Source organism: Oryx dammah, unplaced genomic scaffold, assembly GCF_014754425.2.
Source record: "Oryx dammah isolate SB20612 unplaced genomic scaffold, SCBI_Odam_1.1 HiC_scaffold_7, whole genome shotgun sequence".
NCBI classification, from domain to species: Eukaryota; Metazoa; Chordata; class Mammalia; order Artiodactyla; family Bovidae; genus Oryx; species Oryx dammah.
The window spans coordinates 40406215-40419428 of record NW_024070191.1 but is presented as its reverse complement, the minus strand read 5'-3'; the positions used below and the strand labels follow the sequence as shown (position 1 = coordinate 40419428).

At 44.0% G+C, this 13214-nt stretch overlaps 1 protein-coding gene across 3 annotated transcripts in view; it reads right to left on the bottom strand.

The window, feature by feature from the left end:
• Positions 1 to 13214, bottom strand: part of THRB (thyroid hormone receptor beta) — a 435047-nt gene that overhangs the window by 49228 nt on the left and 372605 nt on the right. Inside the window, exon 1 of one of the 3 annotated variants that reach the window (XM_040243301.1) lies at positions 4941 to 6649. The exons of the other annotated variants lie outside the window; for them this stretch is intronic. Within the exon in view, the coding sequence (XP_040099235.1) occupies positions 4941 to 5268 (328 nt within the window). The 5' untranslated portion in view covers positions 5269 to 6649. Of the gene's footprint in view, positions 1 to 4940; positions 6650 to 13214 lie in introns of those variants that run through there. 3 annotated transcript variants of the gene reach the window in all.

Here is a 13214-nt window from a genome sequence, read left to right as displayed (position 1 = left end):
AGCGGGTGTGGGAGGAGGCACCGAGGCCAGAATCCCGAGGGAGCTCCTCAGGGCAGGGGAGAGCTGGCGGAGCGGGGGTCTGGTCCGGCAGGTCACGGAGAGGGTCTGACAGCTCGAGGAGGGGCCTGTGGAGGGTGGAGAGGGCGGGGGGACCGGAAGAGAGGCTCTGGGGGAGAAGGCGGGACACGCGGCGAGGGGGCAGCGCGGCCGGAAGTGTCTGCGGGGCTGGGCGGAAGGACCGCCCCGGGAGTGCGGAAGGACCGCCCCGGGAGTGTGGGGCCTGAGGAAGTCCTCGGGGGCCTGAGGAAATCCTCTCGGGCCTGAGAGGAGCCTGGGACCAAGGGCGGGCCGCGGCCACCAGGGCGTGGACACGGGGGAAGGCAGGTCCCCGGTGCTTTAGTAGGAGGAGGCGGGCCCCCAAAGCTGGCCCAGAGCAGACGGCAGAATGGGCGGCCACTGGGCCTCAGCCTGAATGCCCTCAATGCCGGGAGCTGAGAAGAAACATCTACCGGAAGGATTTCGCGAAGGGATGAGAGGCGGTGGAGGCGAAGCCCGCGCGCAGCGAGAACACAGCTCCAACACTCCTTCCCCAGCCTGCCAGCCCTGACTTCAGTGTCTCATAAGACCTTGGACTCCTGGTATGACTGTCACCTCGAGCAGAGGCAGTGGATGCCTGAGGGCACCCAGTGAGATCCCTGAGGACATGCCTCTGACGAGACAGACCCCTGATTCTCAGGAAAGAGAAGACAGAAGAGCAGGCTCTAGCTTTCCTCGGCACTTGGGCTTGCTTTGGAAACGACTATTGTTCCTTCCTTCGCTTGCATTTCTGGGTACAGAGAGGCACTTTCATTTAACCTGTTGAACAGCAAAGGTGTTTTGTATTAAAAAAGAAGAAAATTCCTATTATTTTCTGGAGTGATGTCGACTCTTCGCAGCACGTGGGTAGCGGTACCCAAGTGGAAATCCTGACTGGTACCAGCATCCTTACAATTATATAAGCACTGCAGAAAGATCTGCGGTTGCACTGACCTCTTAAGGATTCCTCTGTAAAGACATGATGCCTGCAGCACTTGGTTCATTGGGTGGGCTGACCATAAATCTTCCCTTTCTTTGTTTCCTTTTGTGCCTGCCTCTCCCTGGACTGGGTGCGATTCTGGAGTTTAAGGGTACTTGTTTCTCATGTAACATTTTTTTTTTTTCCAGGGCAGACTCTGGAGCCTAAATATCCTCAACTCTACTGTATAGCAATCCTTCTTCAACCTTAACAGACGCTAAGGAAATTCTAAGGAAATAACAGATGCTTCCTAGGGGGCTCAGTGGTTAAGAATTTGCTGCCAACTCAGGAGATGTGAGTCCCATCCCTGGGTCAGAAACAGCCCCCTGGAGGAGGAAATGGCACCCCACTCCAGTATTCTTGCCTGGGAAATCCCATGGACAGAGGAGCGTGGCAGGCTACAGTCCATGTTTAGTCGACTTGGCAACTAAACAACAACAAGGAAATTCTAATTAGGATTTCTTTAGGGCTTAACTCTTGTTTTTAATCCAATGTTCTTTGATGTGGACCATTTCAAACATCCTCCACCTACCATTTCATTTCCATTTCTAATATCTACACAATTACACACAGTCAACAGAACTACAGAACATGGGGGAAAAAAGTTAGATTCCTCACTAGAGGCAGAGTGGCAATGGAAACATTCAGAAATGATGGCTCTATGTGAAGGTGTTGCTTCAGGTATGAAGTCTTCTTTCTGTGATAGTAAGAAGGCGGCTGTTGAACAAGTACACGTGCAATCCAACCCCAAAACAAAATAGGACAAACACACACATCTCCTTGATCCTGGCTCCAAACCAGGAAATTCTTACTCTCTTGGACATGATAACCAACTTGGATGCACACACACTAGCTGCGTTTTGGACGTGCAAATCTTACAGAGATGGTATGGAGGATGTCAAGCAGGGAGCCCAGGGGAGGTGAGTTGCCCAGGACACACACAGTGCAGGGAAGGAGTCTGCTGAAGCAGACCCAGAGGCGGCCTGGCCAAGCTGCCCGCAGAGCGGCCACACTCAAGCTCTTTGGGGACTCTGGAATGTAACTGGAATTTCTGGTGGAAACAGCCAGCACCCCTTGCCAAAAAAAAAAAAAATTGACTTTTAGCTCTGCTGAAACCTCGGCCACAAAGGAGAAGACACAGCACCCTGCCTGCCAATTTCCCTTCCCTTTGTCTGGTTTCTAAATGTGCTCCTCCTATTTCTTCTGAGTTGGGACTAGGAAGAAAGTGTGGGGCAGAACCAGCGCTGTTGGCTGATGTTGACGTAACAAACCATGGCTAGGCTCCTTGAAAGATAAGAAGTAGGGAGCTGTATCTTCTTAGTGATTGCTAGATTTCTTTTGACTTGTCCCTAACTTTCAAAAATTGAAAACGTGTTTTCATCTACTATATGAAAAGTAGATTCATCTAGGTAAAAGTAAATGCATACTGTGGATCTCAGCCCCTCACAGTGTGGAAACTACTTACTCCCCTTCATAAAGTTTTATTTTAAATTTCATTCAGTGAACTGTGTTCTAACTCTTCGTTAATTCACGTTCTCAGTGATTCAGGAGCTTGATAACATTTTCCCCCCTTGGCTATTTTATACACGTAAAGACAGAGAAAAGCAATGCAAAGGGAACTAAGTCATTCTAAAGTCTATTATTGAAATAATCAGTCTTGTCACTGGGTTCTGCAGCCTTTCTTAATTTCATCTATGTGTACTTATAACACACTTTTTTTTTTTTTTTACAAGATTACGATCATTTTCTACGTACTAGAAAACTCCAATTAAAGGCTAGAGAATAAGTCATCCTTAAAACAAATTGTGAAAAAGTTAAGACAACTGCATTATTGAAGAGTTTATAAAGCTGTTGTGACAGCAACAAGCACAGATGAAGCAATTATGAATTTCATGAAAATAGATAAAAATCCAATTGGAATAATGAGGCCTGCCCCACTGAACACCTGTTTATAGTCTTAATTTTGCCTTAAGGAGATACGACTGATGTTCTCCAACAACAACAAAAATCAATAATGGATCAATATGGATAAACGTGTTGGGTCTGACCTTTTGTCCTAAGAGACAGTTAACAGCTGGGTTTAGTTTTACTGGGATTTACTTAAAGACTTGTAACAGTAAATAATGGTGCATTTAAGAATATTTGCCTGCTTTGATTTAGTGAGTTTGGCAGGTGGCAGTGGCCTTTCAATGGCATATGGCTTTGAGAAATTACATCAATATATGCATATGATGTCTTAGCCTCTAGTTCATGCGTCAAGTTAATTAGTAAAGAATCACTGGTTTAGCATTTTATAAGCAAATATTCTCCAGCACTAGTGGAAGAAAATACAGTGAAAAGATAAAAAAGAGTAAAAGTCTGCAAAGTTTTGCAAGAGTTTTTAATAATAGTGGAATGCCCAAATATAGAGACAAACCAATATTTTCTTGAGATCCTACACCATGAGAAAAGCATGCTTAATGAAGCAATGTTAACTGCTTTTCAAAGATAAATTACTTATAATATTAAGTGAAATACCACGCAGTCTATCTCAAAGTTCCCATTAGGGGACTTACATGCAGTGTCCCTTGTAATAAGTGAGAATTTCTGAAACCTTTCAAGAGAAATGTGAAACTAAATGAAAATGCAGATGAATGACTCTGAAAATGTTTTATGCTTCAATTTCCTTCGTATCTGGAAATTACAGGATAACACAGAATAAAAACACAGCATATGGTAAAGATTAAACAGGGTTTTGTTTTTTAAAATTTTGTTTAAACGGGCTACTTTTAATTATGGACACATATTAAGGAACGCAAATAAAATTTTTATAGGATCCACAATCAAATTACCTTATGTTTCAAGATAACTTCATGGAGAAATTCATCTTTGAAGATCAGAGGGCATTGTATTCTTGCAAATTATGAAGACCTATAAATTTGGTTTCCACTGAGATATCCTGTGGATTGTACACAGGGAAAAAAAAAGAGTTTCTGGCATATTTGCACTAGAATTTAAGCTATTTTCAAAAGCGTTTCTATCTGGCAACTGCTTTTAAATTTCTTGAGTACTACCAGTTTGCCTCTTTTATTTTAGCTTTTGGTAATACGAGATAGGTTCTACCGATAGAAAATTAAACAGTATCGGAAAGCTGCAGCGTCTGTTAAATGGATATTGCACTTGTTTGAATAGTGGATATTTTGAAGGCTATTTCATTCTCTTTCGTGCAGTTTGACATGATGGCAAACACATCCACCTTTAGGCACATGATGGCAAGGTAAAATGTGTCAGTTTCTTAATGAGTTTTATATTCTTACAGTTAGTTATGATTACAAGTAGATTCTTCACAGTTTACGTGGATAAGTAAATATATTAAAAAGAACATTTACAAATCCCAACATCTCAAAGTTATAATATGGTCAAAAAAATCGTGAAAATATTTTACTACTTACCTAAAATAAACTTTCAATATAAAGTGCCAAGAAAAAGTCAAATGAGTTTTTAATGTGAACCAGAGCCGAGGAAAATTATCCCGTTTCAAATGCAACAGTGCCAGTCCACCAAGGGGGAAGCCTTAACGTATTTTCTTTAGCAAAGAAGCTGACAGTATTCCCTGTGGGCATTGTGTATCCACATGCGTGCACACACGCTATATAGATAATAAAATCACAGCCTAACAAACCAACTCCATCCAGCTTGCATACTGGAAGAAAAAAGTGCTTGGAAATCTTTGTCGTTCAAGGACCCCTTTCAATCACTTAGCAACCTCTCTTTCCTGCTATTTTTAATTTCAAACGTTCAGCGTTCAAAGTAAAAGATTTGACAAAGCGGATGCAAAGGGTCCCTTTAAAACACCCCAGAGACAAACACGGAAACTTGGATCAAACGGAAGGAAAATGGTCCCTACCTTTTTTCTGAGAGTACGATGGCGACTGCACTTGAGAAAAAGTAGGCTTTTCTTCAGTGAAGTATTCAGGTTGGCTGTATTGATTCAGGGCCATGTCCAAGTCCGAGTCCCTGCTTTTCAGCATGTTTCCAGGGTAACTACAGGTATAAGGCTGATTCACTGCCCAGGCCTGTTCCATATATATGTTGTTACTGGGCACAGCCTGAGCGTTGCAACCACTGTAACCTGGACTATCTTCGAAATACGCGTAATAATCAGTGGCCTGCATGTAGCAGTTGCTGCCGGCAGCTGGGTGTACTTCGTAGAGTTCTTGCATACAGAAGTTCATTTTGGTGCCCGGGCTCTGTTCCTACTTTACATATACACACACTCTATGGATGCAGCCCCAGCCCATACAGCCCGCGTGCCGGGCATATACGGCAAGAAGCGTACATACATACACATGAAGGGAGAAGGAGAGATGAATAAACACCAGCCACACGGCAACCCAGCCTGCTGTACTTTGCCACGGCACCTGATGTGCTAAAATCCTATTTAGGTGGAGGTGTCTTTGGAGCTCTGCTGCCATTCAAACATGTTGGAAAGCAGATTTCTGACTATCAAGGTCTTAAGCTCTGAACGCACCTAATTCCTGGAAAAGATGGCAGGCAGGTAGGCATGACCTCTGCCCGGCTGGAGGACTGACAGCCAGGACACGTCTGTGGCTCTGACGCTGGGAAGATCCATTTTATATGCTGTTTTTAACTCCTTTCCACATGATTAGAAAATGATTACTCATTGTTATGTCATTTTGGTTGACAACTTAAGCATGAAACATTATAAAGACATCTTAGAGTCTATCCTTGGATACACAGAAAATCCGAAAATCAATAATCTAGTTTATTAGCAGGGACCAGAGAAAATCCAGCCATAACGAGCCTGATGACTCTGGAACATTAATCTAGTCACCCAAACGTTAGAGGTTACATCTGTTGTTGAACGTCACCCACGGGCTTCTAAGGCAGGAAGAAGGACACATGGGGCCCACGGGTCTTTAAAAGACACCATGCAAGGCACATCTGAGAGCACCGCTGGCGTTTGTGAGCTCTGTTCTGCTCCTTGCCCCTGGTGATTTTCTACATCATTAGCCTAATCGACATGCGGCCTGGAGCTGAACTTCGCTTTGCTCATTTTGCCTTGGTTGTGTTGGTAAGCGCACAGGGGGTAAGTGTGTGTCACATCCGGTGTGCAGAGCACCCCTCTGGGAGAGCAGTGTCTCCCTTCTGATCCTGGGGGGATGCTTTTTATAGTATGCTACCAGTTTTTCTTTTTTTTTAATTCAATTTTTATTTCATATTGGAGTGTTGTTGATTTATACTGCAGTGTTAGTTTCAGGAGTGTGGCAAAGTGATTCAGTTGCACAGATACACATATCCATTCTTTTTCAGACTGTACAACTATCATTTCATCCTCATTCAGTTCTGCTTTTGAGATGATCTTTGAGCTTAACTGTGATTTAAGTAGTAGTCATGCGCTTGACATTTAAAGATAGTGATCCAAAAGGGAGAGGCATTTTCTAGGAGAACTGCCATTTAAGACACAAACAAATACCAAGTTAGAGATAAAAGCCTGCTATGATGATGACCGATGGTGTTTTCTCCATGTGGATGGCAGTGAGCACCTGTATTCTAGATCATGATTCAGGACTATCTTTGCAGTTGGAGGTTATTTGGGAAGCCAGTCATAGGCCCCATCACCAAGTAGTTTAATAGCAGGTGTTTTCAACACAGAGTCAAGCGGACCACTGTCAAGAGTCTGTAAGAGCTGATGATTTTATGCATGAAGTGAAGGTGACATAGATTCAGGGAAGAAAATTAAGAATTAGAAAACAAGCAACAGATGAGACAAGATGAGGGAAGAAACCCAGGCAGACAGACTCCTGGGTGGATGTTTAGTAATCAGACTCCTCAAAAAATTGCAACTGAACACGGAAAGGAATGTTCTTCAAATTGTTACATTTGAACCCAGACAATGAATTCCAACATCCTAGAGAGCACAGAAGTTACCATAAGGAATAAGGAATGCAGCTAACATCTTAACAGTGTTTTTACTCTCTGATTGCTCTTCAAACAAATAAAAGATTTATTCGCAAGTGTTTTTAAGAACACATACATACAACATTACAATTAACATTTTCTCCCTACTGAAAATGTCAAAACATTTCACTGGAAGCAATGACTATTTTCTGAAAACCCCAGGAAAAAGGATCCAGGCCTTATGTTTCTTTGTCTGATCTCATGTATTTATCTCAAATTTCCCAAAACTAATCTGAAAATTAACCTTTCAATAAAGCAGTTTTCTTTCCTGGCAAACACATATGTTCCAAGGCCTCCTTTTCTGGTTAGAAGCTGCATGTCAAAACCATCCAGTTCTGCAGTTTTGCCCAGTGCATTTCCTGGCTCCCTTTCTAGTTCATTGGAGGCACAAGTCCAAGCCATTTCTTGCTTTTCACCAGTAACAGTACCAACTCAAGCCAGAATCTCAAATTTCATTACAAAGGAACAGTTCTAAACATTTTTCCAAGATCTCTAAATGTGCTTGAAAAATCAGAGTTTTCTTCTGCCTCAGAACTGATCTGCATACTGCAGCAAAGAAAGACAGAACAATTCCTGAACAACTTTCCCCCTCTCTAAATTTTCAACAGCATTTTGATGGAGCTAAAACAATCCTGAATTCTCCCAGAAATCTTTGAACAGAAAAAAAGTTTCAAGACATGTTTAAACGGGTTCTTTACTTCCTCTTATCTTTTGGAAAATATAGAACCAAACTTTTCTGAAATGATGCCTTCTTCTTGTACCAAGTAGGGTTACTCTTCGAGTAAATGTGTGAAACATGACTGGGAGCTGGAAATGGATTCAAGTTGAAATATGGTTCCTCATCCCCAACAGAGGCAATCTTGGCACTGCCACTCGTGATCGATCCAGCCTGTCTTTTGGTGAAGTCAACAGAGCAATTTAAACATATTATATGTCACGAACGAGGTGAACTTTAGTAAGTCTGCTCTGTTACTTCCCTGGCTGACGAGTCTAATTTAGTTACTGAGAGACAAGCTTACGAGTTATTTGACTCACAGAGCATCAAACGGCCTGAAATAAACTCAGGAGGGCTTTCATAATTCTTATTAGAAGTGTTTCAATCAATAATAATTTATTATCTAAGTACACCTTTGTCCTTTAGGAAATAACCTAAAAGGACAAGACTAATGATCTTGCTGGGGAAACTGGTAGGTAAACAGCAAACCCTCAAGGACTCTGAAGGAGGAGCCTTGTTCCTCTCTTTGGGTCTTTCTTTCCTTCTGCCTTCATCTGTGTTGACTCTCAAATAAGGCTGCACATTGGAATCACCCACAAACAGTAAAAACACCAGTGCTCAAGCGTCATCCTCAGAAATTGTGATTTAATCAATATGGGGTAGAACCTGATTGTGATGACTTTTTCAAGTTTTCCCAGATTAATTCACAGGCAGTGAAGTCAGGCTTCCCAGGTAGCTCAGTGGGTAAAGAATCTGCCTGCAATGCAGGAGACGCAGGCAGACATGAGTTCGATTCCCAGATTGGAAAGATTACCCGGAGGAGGGCATGAAAACCCACTCCAGTATTCTTGCCCGGAGAATCCCATGGCCAGAGGATCCCAGTGGGCTACAGTCCACGGGGTCACAAAGAGCTGAAAATGGCTGGTCACTGGGCAGGCAGGCAGTGAACTTGGAGAACTGTCTGTTCTACTGGGTGTCTGAGCCCAGCTCCTCAACAGGGACCAGGGTATCCTGAAGACTCATTCTTTTTCTTCATTGGCAGCTTCACTGTGTATTTCCTTTTGTTTTTCAAAGTTTCCCTTCCCTATCTGGCCTCACTGCCCTTGAGTCATTTGGTCAAGTAGAGGAAATGGGTCAAGGAGATACACCAGGACAAAGTAAATCTAAGGAAGTGTGGTGACAGGGAACACAGGAAGTGTCTGCTCGGGGGCTGTGCATGCCTTGCAGAAGAGATGACCCGTGAGCTGGCGTTTGGGAAGCACGTGGCACTCCAACAATGGAGGCAGAGGTATGAGAGACTCCGAGCCTCGACTCTAGCGGTTGCTCTTCTTCTGCTTTAGTAACAGAGCCTCTGAATTTTAGCTGGGCACATGGTCTTTGTTCCTCGGTCTCTCTTGCGTGTGCAGGCATCTGTTTGCTTAACTTCTGGCCGATGAGATGTAACAGAATAAATACTGTAAGGCAGATTCTAGGGGACATAAAAGACAACTGAAAATAACAACTGGTGCATGCATTTTCCTTCTTCTCCTTTGCTCCTCCTTCCTGCTGCCTGCAATGTATATGTGATGTCTGGAACCCTAGCCGGCATTTTGGTCCATGAGGATGAGAGTCATACTCTGGGGCTGGCGAAGGAATGAACTGGAAGTAGTTTAGTTTGCTGAGGATTGTCATACTAGCCTAGACTGCCAACCTCTGTTTTTTTTCCCTTGGGAAGGAGAAATCAACTTTTTATTTAGGGTATAGTTTTTTCATTTGTAAAACAGAAATAACAGTACTCACCTCCCTGGTTATTGTAAAGATTAAGTGAGTTAAATATAAGTAAAGCACTTAAAAGATTGACAGGTATAGTAAGTGAATATAATTATATATGTGTGTGCCGTGCTAAGTCACTTCAGTTGTGTCTGACTCCTGGTGACCCCATGGACTGTAGCCTGCCTCAGGCTCCTCCTTCCATGGGATTCTTCAGGCAAGAATACTGGAGTGGGTTGCCATGCCCTTCTCTGTAGTAATTATTGAAATGCCTTATCTCTATCTTGGAATATTTTCTCTTCTTTGCCTACATTTTCACTAGGTCAAGAGTCAGTGAGCTTTGGTCTGCACACCAAGTATGGCCCTGCATCTGTTTTGTAATAAAGGTTTATTGGAACCCAGCCTTGCTCATCTGCTTACGTATTGTCTGGTTCTGAATCTACTCTGTGCTACAATGGCAGAGTGGAGTCGTTGCGACAGAGGCTATGTGGCTTGCTGAAAACATTTAGTGTGTGGCACTCTCGAAGTTTGCTGTCTCTGCGTTAGGTGATCTCATCCTGTCTCATAACTTTATTTTTTAAAATTTACCTATTTAAAAATTTTATTGACATATAGTTGATTGACAATGTTCTATTAGTTTCAAGTGTACAGCAAAGTGATTCAGTTACACATATGCAAGTATCCTTTTTCAGATTCTTTTCCATTATAGGTTATGATGAGATATTGAATATAGTTCCCTGCACTATACAGTAGATCCTTGTTGATTATGTATTTTATATACATCAGTCGTGTGTCTGTTTATCCAAAACTCCTAATTTACCCCTCTCTCCATTTGGTAACTAAAGCTTTGTTTTCTCTGTGAGTCTATTTTCTCATAGTTTTGAACAACAATTAAATGCAGAAGATTCCAGTGTGTAATGGTAGCCCGGATGTCTCCTCTGGGATCTGTGTCCTGCCATCCGCTGATGCTCCGCTGTGCAAAAGTGGGCATCTCCAACTCTGTCCTTTCTAACACCCTTGCCTCCTGCAGTCCTCACATCTCCACTCCACCGCCACCAGGGAGCTTCAGCCAGAGCCCCACAGCTCTGGGACCCTCACTTTCCCTCACTACCTGCAGCCAGTCCAGCAGCAAGCTCATCGGTTCTTCCTCCAAAACATCGTTTTAATCCAGCCACTTCTCTGTCCCCGCCTTGTCACCAGATTCTCTGGGTGGCCTCCTAACTGGCCTTGCCCCACGGCAGCAACTCTTTCTTGCTACAGCAACGAGTCATGTCTGAAAAACGGCACACCTGACCACGTTGCTTCCCCGCTTAAAGTCTTCAGCAGCTTTTCATTGCATTCAGAATAAAATTAAAACTCTTCTCCAGAAGATGTCCCACCTCCTGTCAACCCCTCCCCACCCTGGCTCTGTCTCACCCTCTCCTTCGTCGACTCCAACCCAGATGCTGCCCTGCGTCTGCATGACTCAAGGGCACTGGGGTGCTCCTCTCTGTCTGAAAAGCCCCTCTTCCTCTGTCTCTCCCCAGGGTGGGGCCCTTCTCAGCCTTGGGACTTCGCGTCCACGTCACTTTCTCTACATTTCAGGGACCTCTTGACTCCATCACAGGCTGAAGGCTCTTGACACTCATTGCCTATGTGACCGCGGTTGTCCAACCTCCAAGAAGAAAGCTGGAAGAGACTCAGTGCACTCAAAACTCTCTGCATTTTCAAAAGCAAGGCGGGAGTTTACCTAGTGTCATAAATGGACTCTCCTGGGCTTGGAAATTCCAGTGAGACACCCGTCCGGCTCAAGTTGAGTCAGTTTACTCTTTTATATTTTGCTGCTAGAGGTTGACCTGTATGTGAAAACTACCTCTTTGGAGGTTTGGAATTATAAATGGGTGTCGTCACTCCCAAACATCTCTGCTCCAAGGGATGCTGTAAAAATGGTAGGGACATCGCTTGCCCTCTGAAGGAGCCACCCAAATTGAGGAAAGATCCCTTTGAGGATATAAGGGAGTGGGCATTCAGATCTCACTATCCAAGTGCTGCGTGTAGTGAAAAGTTAGGGGACATATTTAGGGGGAAATAAAAAGGACGCAAACACTTTTTTTGAGCATGCTTCGTTCATCTTTTGACGTGTGGGATATTCTGACTTGTTCTTATCTTTTTTTAAACAAATGAGATACCATTTTTCCCCAATTTTTACTAATTTTTTTACTTTGTTTTGGGGCGTACCATGCGGCTTGTGGGGTTTTAGTTCCCAGAGGAGGGACTGAACCCTGGGCTGCAGGCAGTGGAAGCACTGTATCCTAACTGCTGCACTGCCAAGGAATTCCTCTTTGAAACAGATTCCAAATTAGTTCAACTCCAGAGACGAGAGCAAGGCAAGCTCTGGGCACGTTGGGACAATTTTTTTTTTTAGTAATTTTTTCTTTATTTTAATTTTGGTTGCACTGAGTCTTCATTGCTGCTTGGGCTTTCTTTAGTTGTGGTGAGTGGAGGCTACTCTTTGTTGTGGCGCACGGGCTTCTCATTGCAGTGGCTTCTCTTGCAGAGCACAGGCTCTAGGGTGCATGAGATTCGGTGGTTGCATCACGTGGGCTCAGTGGCTGCAGTTCCCAGGCTCTAGCGCACAGGCTCAATACTTGAGGTGCATGGGCTTCATTGCTCCACGGCACGTGGGATCTTCCTGGATCCGGGATCGAACCTGTCTCCTGCATTGGCAGGTGGATTCTCTACCACTGAGCCACCAGGGAAGCCCAGGATCACTCTCTCGTCAAGTGCTTTCCCTCCTGCAGACAGCTGGGAAATGATGGAGGCTTCCCCAGGATCCACGGAAATGACAACTAGAACTTCTGGGCTTTGCGTTCCACGTGTGCTTTATTTGAGTCATGAGGGAACAGATCCAGAGGATAAACTGACTTCTGTCACATAGCAGGTGGTAGTCTTGGGGACCAGAACCGACCCTTGCTCTATGCACATTAGGCCTCCAATGCCAGGGGGCACCTTTATTTCCCCAACTGACTATAGTGCTTTGTGTGTGTTAGTTGCTTAGTTGTGTTTGACTCTTTGTGATCGAATGGACTGTAGCCTGGCTGTCCGTGGGATTCTCCAGGCAAGAATACTGGAGTGGGTTGCCATTTCCTTCTCCAATAGTGCTTTCGGCTCAAAACAAACAAACAAACAAACAAAAAAACCTGCCCTAAAGGAAAGGCATCCGGTCCCATCACTTCATGGGAAATAGATGGGGAAACAGTGGAAACAGTGGCAGACTTTATTTTTGGGGGCTCCAAAATCACTGCAGATGGTGACTGCAGCCATGAAATTAAAAGACACTTACTCCTTGGAAGGAAAGTAATGACCAACCTAGATAGCATATTCAAAAGCAGAGACATTACTTTGCCATCAAAGGTCCGTCTAGTCAAGGCTATGGTTTTTCCTGTGGTCATGTATGGATGTGAGAGTTGGACTGTGAAGAAGGCTGAGCGCCAAAGAATTGATGCTTTTGAACTGTGGTGTTGGAGAAGACTCTTGAGAGTCCCTTGGACTGCAAAGAGATCCAACCAATCCATTCTAAAGGAGATCAGTCCTGGGTGTTCTTTGGAAGGAATGATGCTAAAGCTGAAACTCCAGTACTTTGGCCACCTGACGTGAAGAGCTGACTCATTGGAAAAGACTCTGATGCTGGGAGGGATTGGGGGCAGGAGGAGAAGAGGACGACAGAGGATGAGATGGCTGGATGGCATTACTGAC